This window comes from Copadichromis virginalis, linkage group LG5 (genome assembly GCF_057382275.1).
Source record: "Copadichromis virginalis isolate Kocher_CV1m ecotype Utaka linkage group LG5, C_Virginalis_male_GT1.1, whole genome shotgun sequence".
NCBI classification, from domain to species: Eukaryota; Metazoa; Chordata; class Actinopteri; order Cichliformes; family Cichlidae; genus Copadichromis; species Copadichromis virginalis.
Genome location: NC_140622.1, coordinates 11,619,206 through 11,634,052, shown reverse-complemented (window position 1 = coordinate 11,634,052; position 14,847 = coordinate 11,619,206). Strand labels below are relative to the sequence as shown.

Here is a 14,847-nt window from a genome sequence, read left to right as displayed (position 1 = left end):
TGCTGTCTGGTTCCATTGGTTCCATTATACTCTTGGGTAGTTCGTGCAGGTAGAAGGAAACAGGGTGGCCACTTGCCAGCTGCAAATTTATCAGTCTGTTGCCTGCACTATTCTCATGTTGATTAAACTGGATTTCACATGAACTTTATACTGTGTGCTTGGCAGATTAAAATCCATTTGACGTCTGCTCTGACTGCATTTGACATTTTTCTTCCCACATGTACCTCCATAGGGTTACAGTTAGGGTTAAATTATATGTTTGACAGCAACTTTTGTCAGCTGTACACCAAGCTGCTAATACTGTAGGTAACAATGAATATCTAGGAATTATTTGATTCCGTTGTCATTTCATTAGAGTTGGGTTGTGGCACCTCATAGCCTACAGTTCTGTTTTCAAAGCAAAAGAATGCACTACTTTATGTTTCTCTTAACTGTAATTTATTATAATATGGAATAATTAAACCATCATAATAAGATGGTGAATTATTTCGATTTATTCAGTTACAAATGTTACTATGAGGTGATTAAGAAGATAATTCCTCATCAATTTACACACCAAACGACACTGAAGGTAGCTCCCCCTTCACAGGCCATTTGTCCTTGCTCTTGGCAATGTTTTTGTTGACTCAGAACAGGCTTTTAGTTATGAATACGCACGTAACCATGATTGGTCTACATAAAGTTCACGCAGGCAGTGATCTTAACAGAAGACTGTACATTTTCCTCTTATTGATATCTGATCATATTTGCAAGACCAGCACACAAAGGTGGCCTAACATTTTCTAGGCAAAATGTATCTTATGATTGGCCTCATTTAATTGACCTCTTTTGTTGTTTAAAAAAAAAAAAAAAAGAACGGGACAAAAGGTCATGGTAATTTGTCTTTGGTGAGAAGTCTAAACCTCTTTGGTGGATGCCAGAGTTTATTTTATATGCACAAACTCTGTTGTTGTCCTTACAATTGGTAGGAAGTGTCAAGAAATGATATTACCCCTCTTGTGTCCTGCACCTGCAGACTAGTGACCCCGCTGAGTGACTGGATTGCTTTCTGCATCCTTTGCTATGATATATCAACTCAGGGGCATAGACATTCCTGACTGTACAGAGGGAGATTGCAGCAACAGTTCAAAAAGGAAAAAAAAATTACTTAGTTTGCTTCGTCTTGATGCATTCTCAATCATCCAGGAAAGTAAATCTCCAAAAGTTGATTCTGTTCATCTGGATGTAGCGTTTTGTGGGAAAAACGTTTCGTCACTCATCCAAGTGACTTCTTCAGTCTCAGCTGACTGCAGGTTTCCCCAATCTTATTAACAGTACATTTGCATAATGACTGAAACCAGCCCACTTAAGGAACAATGGGCTGGGAGGTCAGTTCCTTAATCGTAATTATGCAAATTCTCATGACCATTGATCAACCACCACTGACCAAAACCCACTAATCAATGGCCATGAGTACCATTCACAGAGAGTTGGAATGGCTCCAATCACAGCACTGTAAGATGGTGAAAGATGTACCCTTAGGCCCCCTCATCGATTCATAGATGGTCTTTCTCTTTTCACGTAAATGGCCTCCTTGACTCTGCGCTCAAACCAGCGTTCCTCCCTGTCCAGGATGTGTACATCCTCATCATTGAAAGAGTGTCCACTGGCCTGTAGGTGTAAATAGACTGCAGAGTCCTGGCCTGATGAGGTAGCTCTTAGTTTGCTGTTTTAATGTCTTCTTTTTCAATCTTAACTCTATTTTTTTTTCCTTTTATAAAATTTTTCTTATTCGTTAATTTATTTTTAGGAGTACACCACAGGAAACTGAGCACCTTGCAAGTATCAGTATAAATAGTCCCAGGGCTGTTTCAACAATGCACTTCGTGTGGGTGGGGACGAGCATGTGAAACATAACCATGACTTTTGTTTTCATCAGAGAGCTTACCTTCTGCACTCCTTACAACAATCTATCTAACTCACAAGGACTATTAAATAAAAATATATCTTTAAACATTCAGGCTACTTCTAAGATTGTTTCTGTGTAATTTTACGAGTTGGAATATAATTTGTTTTGGTTTATATTAAAATTCAACATAAGGCTTCAGGATTAATGAAACTGTGTGGGAGCTTGTGTTGGTGCAAGGTCCAGTTGCACTTAACCCAGTATATAGGTGCTTTTATGGCCAGCAGGAGGTGGAGAAATTCCTTGAAGTAAAAACAGGAAGTCATTGTGTCCTTTTGTTTCCTTTTTGCACTTGATTCCCCAGACTCTAGTGGACACCTTTTGTTACTTTATTACCTTACTCTGTGTGTGTCTGTGTGTGTGTGTGTGTGTGTGTGTGTGTGTGTGTGTGTGTGTGAGATGAAGTAATGAGGCTAAACGGTTCTTGTAGCCCAGATCTATCATGCTTTAAAATGTACTGACTACAGTGTTTTGTTTTTTTTGTTTTAAGACAAATACTTCCTGCTACACTTAAAACACTTAGATCCATTTTTCAGGGGTCTTTAATTTTGTGCATGTGTACCCCAGTATGTGTCATCTTTGTTTAGGGTGGGTCTGTGGTTATTGTTGGGCCTGCCGCTCTTTGTCTAGGGGAGCTCAGATTTCAGGCTTTATTTTAGGCTGAGCAGGAATGTCCTTCTCACTATTCTGGTTCTGACTGACTGACGCTGCTGCAGCTCTGGCCTTGAGCCAAATGTCAGTAAATCAAAATCATGGATGTAACTGAAGTGATGTGCAGAATCCTGAAAATGTAAAGTTATTCACCAAGTGTACCTAAACAATGTCATTGGCATTAAGCCTGTAAAATGATAAACATGTTCTTATAGAAGTTTTCTTGGCTCTCTTGTACATATCCACCAGCTAGTGAAGCAGTATTTGCATAGAAAGTTCATTTAAACATTAAATCTGAAGAGAAACATGAACATTCTAGGACCACAATACCCTTTCAGATTTATGAAAGACAACTAAGTGAGAAAATCCATTCACTTTCAACAAAACAATAAAGTTCCTGATAAACTCACCTCTTAACATTAGCTAGACTGCACAGTTGTGTAACTTTTCAATAACTCTAGTAACTGAGGTTGCTAAAGTTACTTAACTGATACTTGTTTGTAAGACCAGCACACAAAGGTCAGGAGCAATTCTGACTTCTCATCATGTGTATTTACCTCAGTACCAGAGTTTTAGCCAGGTAAAATATGACACAGAGGATGTTTGAATAATTGTTTTATAGCACATAACAGGGAGTGTTTGCAATGGTGCTGTGTAGTTTAGAAGATGTGAGGATGCAAAATTCTGCTCATGGAGCTGGTACCTGTTATTGATTTGGACATTCAACTGTCATCTGTATCATGTTTACCTAATCTATTTGTGGTGGAGTCATCTACATGCAAGTCTCAACAGAAAAAGTTGGATGTTCCTCAAGTAGAAATGGTATAGTTAGGTTTAGTAGTTGAGTCATTCTGCTAGTTTTAGTTTAGAAAGTAGAATTTGTTGGGCCCAAACTCTTGCATCCCACTTGTTGATTCAGTCTTGCACCAGTCATCTCGCAACTCTCTCTGGTTGCTTCTCCAAAAACACCCTGGTAGAAAATGGCTATCTGCAGCCTTCCTTACATACTGGTTCCAGTATGAGACTTGCGTAACTTGCTGTTTTGTACCACTTCGGTGTAATTTTGGCATTAACTTAAGACTTCTCAGTAGAGCAGGGCGATATGGCCAAAAATATTTATCACGATATATATTTGAAAATTTGCGATAACGATATAATTGATGCGAGACAAAATACAACTCCACAACATTACTAGCGCAAAAAGACAACCTTCCATTTATTTTCACTTAAACAGGAAGCTGGTTTTTATGTACATTAAAGCTTTATAAAAATGTAACAGTGCAAATGCAAATTCCTTGCTGAAAGTTTAACCAAAAGGCATTTCCAGTAGAAATGGGCTGACATATCCTGAGCATAACCATGTATAATATCCACTGAAGTTAAAAAGAGGTGCTTTGCAACATTAAACTGCAGTGTGCAGTACGTATTTTTCGGACCATAAGGTGCACAGGATTATAAGGCACATTAAGCGAAACAAAGCAGTCAGATAAATCAAACTTTATTAAACTCATTCTTCTTGCTTCCTCCACTTCTGTACCATTGATTCATTAGTGTTGAATTCTCTGGCAGCTGCTCTATTGTTGTTGCAGTATATTAATGACTAACCTTGTATTGTGGATGGATTTTCTCAGTTGTTCTCCTGACTGAAGTTTGGTCCGTTTACAGCATCCTGCCATGCGATTGCATTTGTCTCTAACTATCAGGAACTTTAACGTTAACTTTTATAAATGGAAAAGTGTTAGTGTTCGTCCTCCAGCTTCACTGTTTATGTTATGCTAACATAGCTGTGTCGCTAGCGATCAGGTAGCACATCATTATATACCAGCTAGCCCAACTTCAGTAACCCTACAAACGTCACTGCTGTTTAGTTTCCCGTCTTCATTTATGTTGGACGTGATAGCAGAGCTGTACGTTTGAATCTTTTCAGAAATCTCAGTCAGAACATGCAATATCATGCTTAGGTAACTAGCGAGCTAACTTCCGCTAGCTTCCTGCTAACTTCTAACTCCATTAAATGTAATAAATTTTGTTTTCATGGATGCCTGGAAGTTAAACTTCATAGTTACACCTGGTAAAGCAGCAATGCTGATCGTTTTATTAAAGATGAAAGAATTGAGACAGTTTTTTAACTCTCAGTGATGCTGCAGTGTTCGTTTGACCTGAAGATTATGGAGTTTAGGACCCAGATTACTCCCAGATTTAAGAGCATCTTAGTTCGACAAATACGACAATAACGACGGCCGCTTGCATGTTCTGCAAAAAAATGTGCTTTGTCGTGTATCTGACGGACCAACACCAAACCAGTTCCACATCACTGAAGTTGCACCATTTTTACAAACCAATTCTGGTTTATCTGTTTCACTCAACAATCGGCCATGTGCGTATGAAAACAAAGGCACTGCGCATGCGCGTTTTACTCATATTCTATCGCGATATTTCATTTTCCTATCGTTGCCTAACATTATACCGGCATTACCGTGAATGGTATAATATGGCCCAGCCCTACTTTTCAGTGCTTTTTTTTTTTTTTTTTTTTTTTTTTAATAAACTTTTTTCTGTTACCTTTTGTTACTCGTCCTCCCTAAGGATCAGGTCTACAATTGTACCGTCAATGAACTAGAGCAAAAACAAAGGGATTAATGCTTAGCAAAGACTTGTGTGTGATGAAGTGTGTAGTGTTAAAACTAAACGGGTTCATTATGTCTCTACATTGTTGTAGAGACATAAGAGGTTGTGTGTGTAAACAAGTTCCTCATAATAATTAACCTGTATTTGGACATTTGACAGACAGAGAAAAGAGGGCTGGTTTTATCTCTTTGTCTGTGTTTAAATTATTGAGCTGCAGCATTAGATGAGTTGCAGCTCTGTTTTTGGGACTAATGTAATCAGTGTCCTGTGTTGGAGTATCTCATAGGCACACACTCTGGACTCAGAGTCACAGTTCACACACTTCCTGTGTGTGGCAGTGATGATTATGAGTTGGACAACTGTGTAATGATATATTTTTATTAGCATGTTTAATGTTTTATGTGTGTTTTTAATATACTCTCACCTGCCATTTCGTTAGGTGCACCTTGCTGTTACACAAACCTTTTGACTTTTTAACTGAATTAATTTTTCACTTTTTAACATGGTGCTCGTCTGTGTTTATGGACCAATCCTCATGGTTGGGAACAATACTAATTTAGGCTGTTGCTTTTAAACAATAATACGTTTACATTACATCACTACCAACTAGGGCTGCTCAATTAATCGAATTTTAATCACGATTACGATCTGGGCTTTCAACGATCATTAAAAATGACTGAGCCGATTATTAGCCCCTCCCTCATTTATCCGCGACACCTTAAAGGCCGGTCCGTGAAAATATTGTCGGGCATAAACCGTCCGTGGCGCAAAAAAGGTTGGAGACCGCTGATTAAGAGGACCCGAGGGAAGCTCGGAAAGCTCGGAAAGCTAAGCAGAAGTTATTTGGAGAGGAGAGTGACTGCTGTTGGTTGAAAAGAGAGGTAAAAAAAACTTCAGTGGTGTTGCACACTATTTTATATTATTTTTTAAAGTCATTGTTAACCCTTTAGATCCGGTCAGAGCGGCACGCTCCGTTTTGTGTAACTATTTTTAAATCCCTGTAGAATCTGAACCGCGTAAGCTAGCGCAATAATTTGTTTTGCATATGAAACCAGAGGAGTTGTACTTACATCTGATGCCATCAGCTTGTCCTCGGTCACGGTTTCCTTCCACATAAAGCCTTGCAGGAACAAAAACATAATATTCCAGAAACACGCTTTGCCGATCCGATCAGCTGTTCATAACACTTCCCACAGTGAAACAGACGTCAGCGCGAACATTCGCATGTCCACCATTTCCAGGCCGAAACCGGAAGTGACGTCATTTTTGCGGAAATGTAGTTTTTTTTACTTGTAGGCCTTAAAAACCTCTACTGGTCATGTTTGACTTTTCTGAATAGTTTCTGGGATGCTTGCACTGCTGGAAATAGTTTATTTTGATGCACATGCTGTTTTCTTTGCAAATTTGCATCATAGGATTGTTTTGTTTTGTTTTTTTTGTTTTTCCTGCAGTATATAAAAATTGCTGTATCTCCAAAATAAAACTATGGAGACACTCAAAATAAATTTCCTGTTGTTGTAAACTATTTTTTGCAACTTTTTTGTATTTAAAGTTTTGAGGGATAAACCTCTTAAATTTCTCCAAGTAGAAATATATGTAACAAAACAAAAGCGATTTTCAATTTTTTTGTAGTTTATTGCACTTTTTTGCAATTAATGTAGTTACTATGGACTTAATGCATACATATTATTAAAATATGGGCTATAACAGTTATTTAGCAACTTGAAATGCTCCCACAAATGGCACTACAACATGTAAAAAAATAATATAAGCTCTGGCGGACTTGGTTCTATGGTAGGTCTTAAAGGGTTAAATAAATATCGTCAAATAATCGCGATCTCAATTTCAGTGAAAATAATCGTGATTATCATTTTTGCCATAATCGAGCAGCCCTACTACCAACCTGAGCTGTTGAACCAGTTTCTTGTCCTTAGCTGCTAAGAGTGTCACCCGATGTGCTCTTCTTCTGCTGTAGTCCATCTGCTTCCAGGTTCAGTGTTTTGTTTGTTCGGAGATGCTCTTCTGATTACCTTGATTACAAGAATTGGTTACCTTTGTTACCGTGCCTTCTTGTCCATTTGAAGCTGTCTGACTATTCCCCTCTTACCTCTGGTGTCAACAAGGCATTTTCTCTGCCACTCACTCATAGTGTTTGTTTCAGATTTTCTCTGTAAGCTTTAGAGATGGTTGTGAAAGGAAAAAAATATCCCAGTATATTAGGAGTTTCTGAAATATTCAGACCAACCCATCTGGCAGCAACAACACCACGTTCAAAATCTGTTAAATCGCCTTTGTTTGCCATCATGCTGAGTTTGAGCTACAGCAGGTCTTCTTGCCCATGCATGCACACACTTACAAGTGATTGGCTCAGTATAACTTTGTATAAATGAGCAGTTGAACATGGTAACTAATAAAATGGATTTATTTTTATTTTGACCTTAGATTTTTTTTTTTTATATCAAACTTTATCACAGGAAGAATTTGTGTTTACTCTGTGTGGCTATTCTTAGATTTCAGCATGGGAAAAACACTATCTCACAGGCTTTTCTTTGACAGAGGATGATGCAGTGATTTAGGCAGGAGCTTGTACACTTGCTGAACACAAGGCACTCTAAATATTAGGATTGGGAATCTGACAGATCCCTTGTGACCAGAAGGATACTTGATTAGCAAAAAAAGAAAATAAAAAGATAACATATCTGAATCTGATATTGTAATTGCTCTATGGGAAAAACTATTAAGTTAGTGACTAGAAAGATCACGAGATTCATTTCTGCAGAGTTTCCTTAATAAGAAAACCAAAAAAACACCACACTGACTGAGATAACTTTACTGGCTGCCATAGATGGTAAAGGTCTTTAAGCATTTTAGTAAATGCAGCTGGAATTTTCTGACCTTTTGTCAGATATAGAAGAAGGATTTCCATGCTGTGTTTTCTCCTAATGCTCAATTAGATTAGTTTTGGAAACCCTCGGATGCCAGACAACAATCAGACAAAATGTGAGTAAAAACCAGGACGACAGGGAACTGACGAACAGAATATGTAAATATGGTGGATAAGTGGCCACGTTTCCTGGAAAGGGAAGTGATGACGCAGTGGAACAGGCCGAGGGGGAGGGGGCAAACAGGATGCAAACTGCTGTGACTTCCTGTGCATTTTTAGAATTGAGTCTTTCCCATGAAATTCTATGAACGAAAAACATATATAAAGCACATGTTTTAGCGTGCACAAAAGTACTAGTCATGTTGAGACTTCCAGACATTTATAGAGCGCTGTAGTTCATGACCTTTCTCTTTCTGTTTTCAGGAGATGTTGAGACATTAAAGTGACACTAGACCCTGAATGGATTTTGACTGGGGCTTGTACTGGCTAAGGTGAGCATGCAGTAACAAAACACAGAAATGCATTCACTCCATCAAATAACAATTAGGACCATTTTACTTTGAAATATAAATTGTTTTTATTATTTACTGTGCCCATGTACCTGATGGTAGGTGCAACATCTCATCTTGTTCCTGAGCAACTTTCACACTGTTAGATGAAGCTGATTCAGGTCAGTGGCACACTGCCAGGCCTGTTGAGAGACATCTGTGGTTTTGGTGGGCTGCTGCTAAAAGTTTCTCTTTTACTGCTCTGCTGCCATCTACTCAACTTGTGTCTGTTTTCAGTCATGTTAAACGTTTAGCTGGTTTAAATGTCAAAAACACACAAACTTAAAAACAACAGTAAATTTGAGTTACAGTTGTCAAAATCAAATGAGAGCATTCTTGTTTTGTGTAAGATCATATTACCTTTCTTTTTTCTTTTTTTTTTCTTTCTTTTCTTTTTTTTGCATTACCATGTTGGAACGTGTTTACGTTTACTCTGGTTTTCAGTAAGGTTTCCCTGTAGTACAGTCCTGGTATTCATACCCTGTCCTCCAAAAGACTTCCAGCAGCCTACAGCTCTGCTGTTTGTCCGGTCAGGATGTGAGGCTGACTGAGGGCTGATGTCATCTTTCTATGCTGCTGCAGAGGTGAGCCTTAGGACAGAAATCAGAAAGGAAGGAAGAAAGAGAGGAGGGAGGGGAGCAAGAGTCACAGCCGGAGCACGACAGGCAGATTTAGAGAGGGGTGCTGAAAGGTAGACAGACAAGAAGCATGCGATGCAGATTTACTGCACAAAGTGTGTGTCTGAGACCTGGTGCTCTTCTAGTAGTAATAGTGTTGGTGGGTGACTGGGCTGCATGTCCTAGCCTGCAGTTGCAGAGCAGGAGTTGCATAATGACTCCCATCCGTTTTACACTTTTCTTCTTTGGAATGAGTTTGTGTGTGTGCGTGTGCGTGCGCACAGAAGCAGACACAAAGTCCAGGATAGGGTTGTAGTCGAACAGTCTGGTAGTGCAGCTCAGAAGTTTTTGGGTGGGAATAGGAAGGAGCAGTGACCTTAGATGTTGGCTACAGGGGTTTCCTCTCATGAACTCTGAGAGGTCAGACAGAGGCTAGTGCCAGAGCAAGAAAACAAGGACACGATCCCTTGCTCGGCACAACTACCGAAAGGGAAAAATACAAGGGAGGTGTTGTCTTAGGATGATACAGGGGGGACTGAACGTAAAATCTATTGGAAGAAAGAACGGATATAGCTTAGCATTAACCGTGCACAGTAAAGAGAATACAGCGTATTCAAATGACTAAAAGTTGCAGAGCCTTGCCTGGATTGTTTCAAGGCTCCACAAGCCTGAACAGTGTGCAATATTTTTCTTTTTTCTTTTTTTGGCTTGTGCAGCCCCAGGCAGTTAAACAAATAGACGAGCTGGTGAATATGCGCCTTTCTGGGACAGTAGCTTCTAGCACTCTTAAACACTGTGCCCCGACATGCCTGAGCATGCAAGTGCACTGGAAATGGTTTGTATAGTATACTTGTGTTGCCGCTGCTAGCAGAAGGGTATCATTCTAGCGGGCAGGCTGGCTGAACGCGGGATGACCCATCTCCCCTGAGGCTCCAAATCACTACATCATCATCAGTTGCTCCTTGCAGTGGAACAGATGAGATTTCACTCCCATCAAACACAGTGCAGAAACCAAGGCTGCTCAGATAACTGGATAGTCTGCCCTTATAAATCTATACTGATCTAAATTCTTCTGTTCCCCCAGAAGTCTCTTCATCTGCACTCACTTCTGAGTGGACTTTGCAAAAAAACACAAAAAAACATTTTAATGGTCTTTTAGATTGCAACACATACCACTCTCAGGTCATTCTGTCTGATCATACCACGTTATGTATATATGCAATGCACCGATTTGCGCTTTCAGGTGCTGATGTGTGCTGAAGATGAGTGGCGTCGGAGACAACTCGTTGGATCCCCTGTGCTCCGACCGTAAGCGTAAACTGTCCACCTGTGACACTCCAAGCTTAGGGTAAGTGCTCTAACTTGTGCTGAGTATATTTAATGCATCAGTCCACTTTGTCTGTCGCTGTTTTTATTTAAATGCCAGCATGATGCATGAGTGTGTGTGATGTCACTGTCTTCCTCCTGACCACATCCCTGGTTCAAGCATATGTTGCTGCTAACTGAATATCTGAAGCATCTGAGCCCTGTATGGCCGTATGGCCTTCATACGGATGGGGCATGGGGAGGTGAGGTTGTCATGGCAACATATCTAATCCCTTTGGTGCCTCAGCAGGTGTGACAAGCGTCGGAGGGAACAGGAGAGCAAGTACATCGAGGAGCTGGCTGAGCTCATCTCTGCCAACCTCTCCAACATTGACAGCTTCAACGTCAAGCCTGACAAATGTGCCATCCTGAAGGAGACAGTGAGGCAGATCAGACAAATCAAGGAGCAAGGTACCACCTCCATGTTCAGATTACATCTTTGTGATTAAAACAAAGGATCATTTTATTTTTGAATTTGTGTATGGAAAGTAAACCGTGGAGAAAGTAAGGATTGTCAAGTACGCTGCTGCAGGACAGATGATGCCAGTGATAAAGTAGTGTGTTTGGTTCATGGCCAGGCCACTTCAGACTGACAGCCAGTTTGGCTGTTTGTATCGCTGGGGGTAAATGAGCACCAGTAATTGAGACCAATCCTTGGTGGTCATGGCTCAAGGCTGTAAGTGACAGTGTGTATCTGTTAGTGCCAAACCCTGTTTCTCTCTGGGAGACTAATGCTACTGGAGACTCAGAAATCAGACCTTATAGAGAGCCACTCCTATCTCAAAGCTTTTTTTTTTCTTTTTTTTTTTTTTTTTTTAACCATTTTTGCAGATTTTACACAATTAAATACACAGAAGTGAATAACTTCCTCCAAATGTTTTTAGCCTGGTTGCGATTACATCTGTTAGGATAAGTGGGTAAAGAAAAAAGCGAGCAATCATATTGGAATGTACCCAGAGGGTCACAGCTGGCTACTGTGGGTCCTGGCGTTGTGCAGCCAGGTTACCATAGATACAGGATAAGAATGATGGAGGGGCCTCTCCGTTTTTCTTCTCTTTTCTGACTGTTGTTTATTTAACACACCTTTCCCCACCCCAACCCTTGTTTACATGTCTTCGTCTTTAGGGTCAGTTTCCTTGTTTTGTTATGTTTTCTTTTTCATTTAGGTCAGCAACTGCTGTCTCATCTCTTCTTGTACAGCTACTGAAAGTTTGAAATAGCATTAAATCCAGTGGCATACAGTTTCACATCTTGCTTGTGTTCCAAGTGACCCAGCTATATAGAGTGGTATCTAACAAAGCCTCAGACACATGCTGATTTTAAAAATAGAAAGGCATGCCAACCATGCAGTCATGACTTGTGCTGCCATCTGGTGGCCAGAAAACATATTTATTATACTGTGGGTAATTATACAGACTGATATGTTTTAAGTTGGGGTTTGTTTTGTTGTTGTTGTTGTTGTTTTGTTTTTTGTAATTTTAGATTATGCCTCAGTATTATGTACAAAAACAAAGTAAAAGTTGGGGAAAATATACAGGTCATGCACCAAGTTGTCCCAAGAATTCAAACTAATCTTGTTGATTTACACAGTGGAAGTTATTTTCAACAGAACTGTAACATTATTATCATTATTATCGTTACCAACAGTGCAGTGTGCCTCATTTGTTTTCAGGAAAGAGTTCTTGCAGTGATGACGATGTTCAGAAGGCGGATGTTTCCTCCACTGGTCAAGGGGTCATTGACAAGGACCATCTGGGGCCACTGCTCCTACAGGTCAGTTTGGGGACAATCACTCGGGGGCAAAAGAGTAACACCAATTAGCTCCCCCTCCATATGTTGGATCTGTGTTTTGGTGACATTGCTGACATGTAGCTGATAAAAATGTCTCAGCTGGTTTCTTTTTAGACGGACAAAGCAGTAATAATTAAAAAAAAACAAAAAACTAATGCTATTTGCATTGACGGGCCTTCACTGCATTTGGCTCTCCTTTCTTCTGCCCTTGCTCTTTTAGGCCTTGGACGGCTTTCTCTTTGTGGTTAACCGGGAGGGCAGCATTGTATTTGTATCGGACAATGTGACCCAGTACCTGCAGTACAAGCAGGAGGAGCTGATCAACACCAGCGTGTACAATATCATCCATGACGAGGACCGAGAGGAGTTTCACAAGAATCTCCCCAAGTCTAATGGTGAGACACGAGTGTTTATTATGTTTGTGCAAACACATTTAAGATGCATAAAACATAACAACACACACATAAATGGTGGATCACTTGCACACGTGGTTAAAGAGTCTGCATCTTTTTTTTTTTTTTTTTTTGCATCACAGCACCCAATGGAGCATCGTGGGGTGGAGAGGCACCTCGTCAGAAGAGCCACACGTTCAACTGTCGCATGCTGGTCAGCTATGTTCACAGTCAGACTCATGGACTGCCAGAAGAAAGAGCGGGAGGCCAACGCTATGAGACTATGCAGTGTTTTGCTCTCACTCAGCCCCGGGCCATGATGGAGGAGGGAGATGGCAAGTCATTGTTTATAAGCTTGTTTTGTTTTTTTTAGTGTTAGAGCCACATTAAGAAAATAAATAATAATTAGTGTCCATTTTTAGACTAAAGTCAAAATTTCGAGCTTATACTCGAATTATCATTTTGGTAAAAAGTCGAAATTTGAAGAGTACAGTTGTTATTTCAAGCCAAACAATTGCCACAGCTCCTATACTCTCTACAAATTGCATTGTGTAGATGAGTTAGTGAAACTATTTGATCAGCTCTCTTATTGTGTCTTATTGCACAAGGGTGTAACCATCGGTATCTTTCCATCTGTCTACTGCCAGACATGTCAAGTTTGTGTGGGTTATTCTTTTTCCCTTCTGACCACATGCAGCTTTCTGCACCATCTTTAACATCCTTATGTTTATACTCATTCGTACCATACTTTTATGTTTAAAATTTGTGGTTTAAAACCAGATGTACTTTCATTACCTTTTGCCTTATTTGGCTTCCTCTTAAATATTCCAAATAGTTCTGTATCCATAAACAAAATAGTAACTGTCCCGTTCTGCCTCCACTGTAGTTACATGAGGATTTAACATGGCGCGGTCTCTTTCCTCAGATTTGCAGTCATGTATGATATGTGTGGCACGACGCATCACTGCAGTAGAGCGGACAGAGAGGTTTAGCACTCGTCATGAACTGTCTGGTAAGTGTTTGCTGTATGACATGTAATGGAGACACCTGAGAATTTAAAAAATAATAATAATAAAAATTAAGTACATTTGGGGGAAAAATGCATTTTAACCAGCTACAGCGACAAGGCTTATATTATTTTTCATACTGTGAGTTTCTCTGTGTTTGTCTGTGTGTCATCGTGGAACACATACTGGAGCAAGACGTAACACAAAGCCCGCTCGGACACTTTTGCAGCTCTTGTTTGTGCAATAGCATTGCAGTCACGCACGGTATACTCGCAAAGCTTGTGTGTAGCTAAAAATAAAGCATAGTTGTTATTGTTTTTCACATAGTGAGTCTGTCTCTGTGCGAGTGTAATTTTGGCTAAATTTGGCTTTGGAGACCCAGACTGCAGCAGGAATTACCACAATCTCTGAATATGCCTGTCTGTGGACAGATTTAGTCAACAGGAGACTGTCACAGCCGTAAAACAGACACACACTCTACTGCTTCAGTTAGTTGACATCAAAGTGATTGTGATCTGATGAGATCTTATTTAATGTTTTTTGGTTTGGGTTCTGTTTTTTTGTTGCTTTTGTGTTGTTTCATTTTTTTAAAATAGAAGTATATTGAAGCTCTACAGCAAACAGGAATTACAAAAGTTTTTGTGTGTCATGCACTATTCTTTCATGATTTCTGGCAATATAAGGCACGTGAAGAATTGGTCAGTTCAAGCTTTACGGTGCTAGAAACATCCATGGATTTGGATTTCCTTGGATTTGATAGCAACAAACAGTTGCTGCAGATGTGTTAGCTGCACATCAATGTTGTGACTCTCCTGTTTCACCACATCCCAAAGATGCTCCGTTGGGCTGAGATCTGTGGACTGTGAAGGTCATATGAGTACAGTGACCTTCTTGTCATGTTCAAGAAACCACTTTGGGATGATTTGAACTTTGTGACATGGCACATGCTGGAAGCAGCCATCAGAATACGGGTACGCTGTGGTCATAAAAGGATAGACTATTTCAGGCCATTCTCTGTA

General features: G+C 39.9%; 1 protein-coding gene across 3 annotated transcripts in view; it reads left to right on the top strand.

The window, feature by feature from the left end:
* ncoa3 (nuclear receptor coactivator 3) overlaps positions 1-14,847 on the top strand; it is a 35,728-nt gene that overhangs the window by 12,575 nt on the left and 8,306 nt on the right. The window contains exons 2-10 of one of the 3 annotated variants that reach the window (XM_085455932.1): positions 8,532-8,599; positions 8,720-8,778; positions 9,101-9,240; positions 10,517-10,621; positions 10,889-11,049; positions 12,311-12,411; positions 12,650-12,824; positions 12,965-13,156; positions 13,747-13,833. In XM_085455932.1, coding sequence (XP_085312058.1) covers positions 10,536-10,621; positions 10,889-11,049; positions 12,311-12,411; positions 12,650-12,824; positions 12,965-13,156; positions 13,747-13,833 — 802 coding nt within the window. In that variant the 5' untranslated portion in view covers positions 8,532-8,599; positions 8,720-8,778; positions 9,101-9,240; positions 10,517-10,535. The remainder of the gene's footprint in view (positions 1-8,531; positions 8,600-8,719; positions 8,779-9,100; positions 9,241-10,516; positions 10,622-10,888; positions 11,050-12,310; positions 12,412-12,649; positions 12,825-12,964; positions 13,157-13,746; positions 13,834-14,847) is intronic. The other 2 variants (XM_085455933.1, XM_085455930.1) reach the window with 2 other exon arrangements.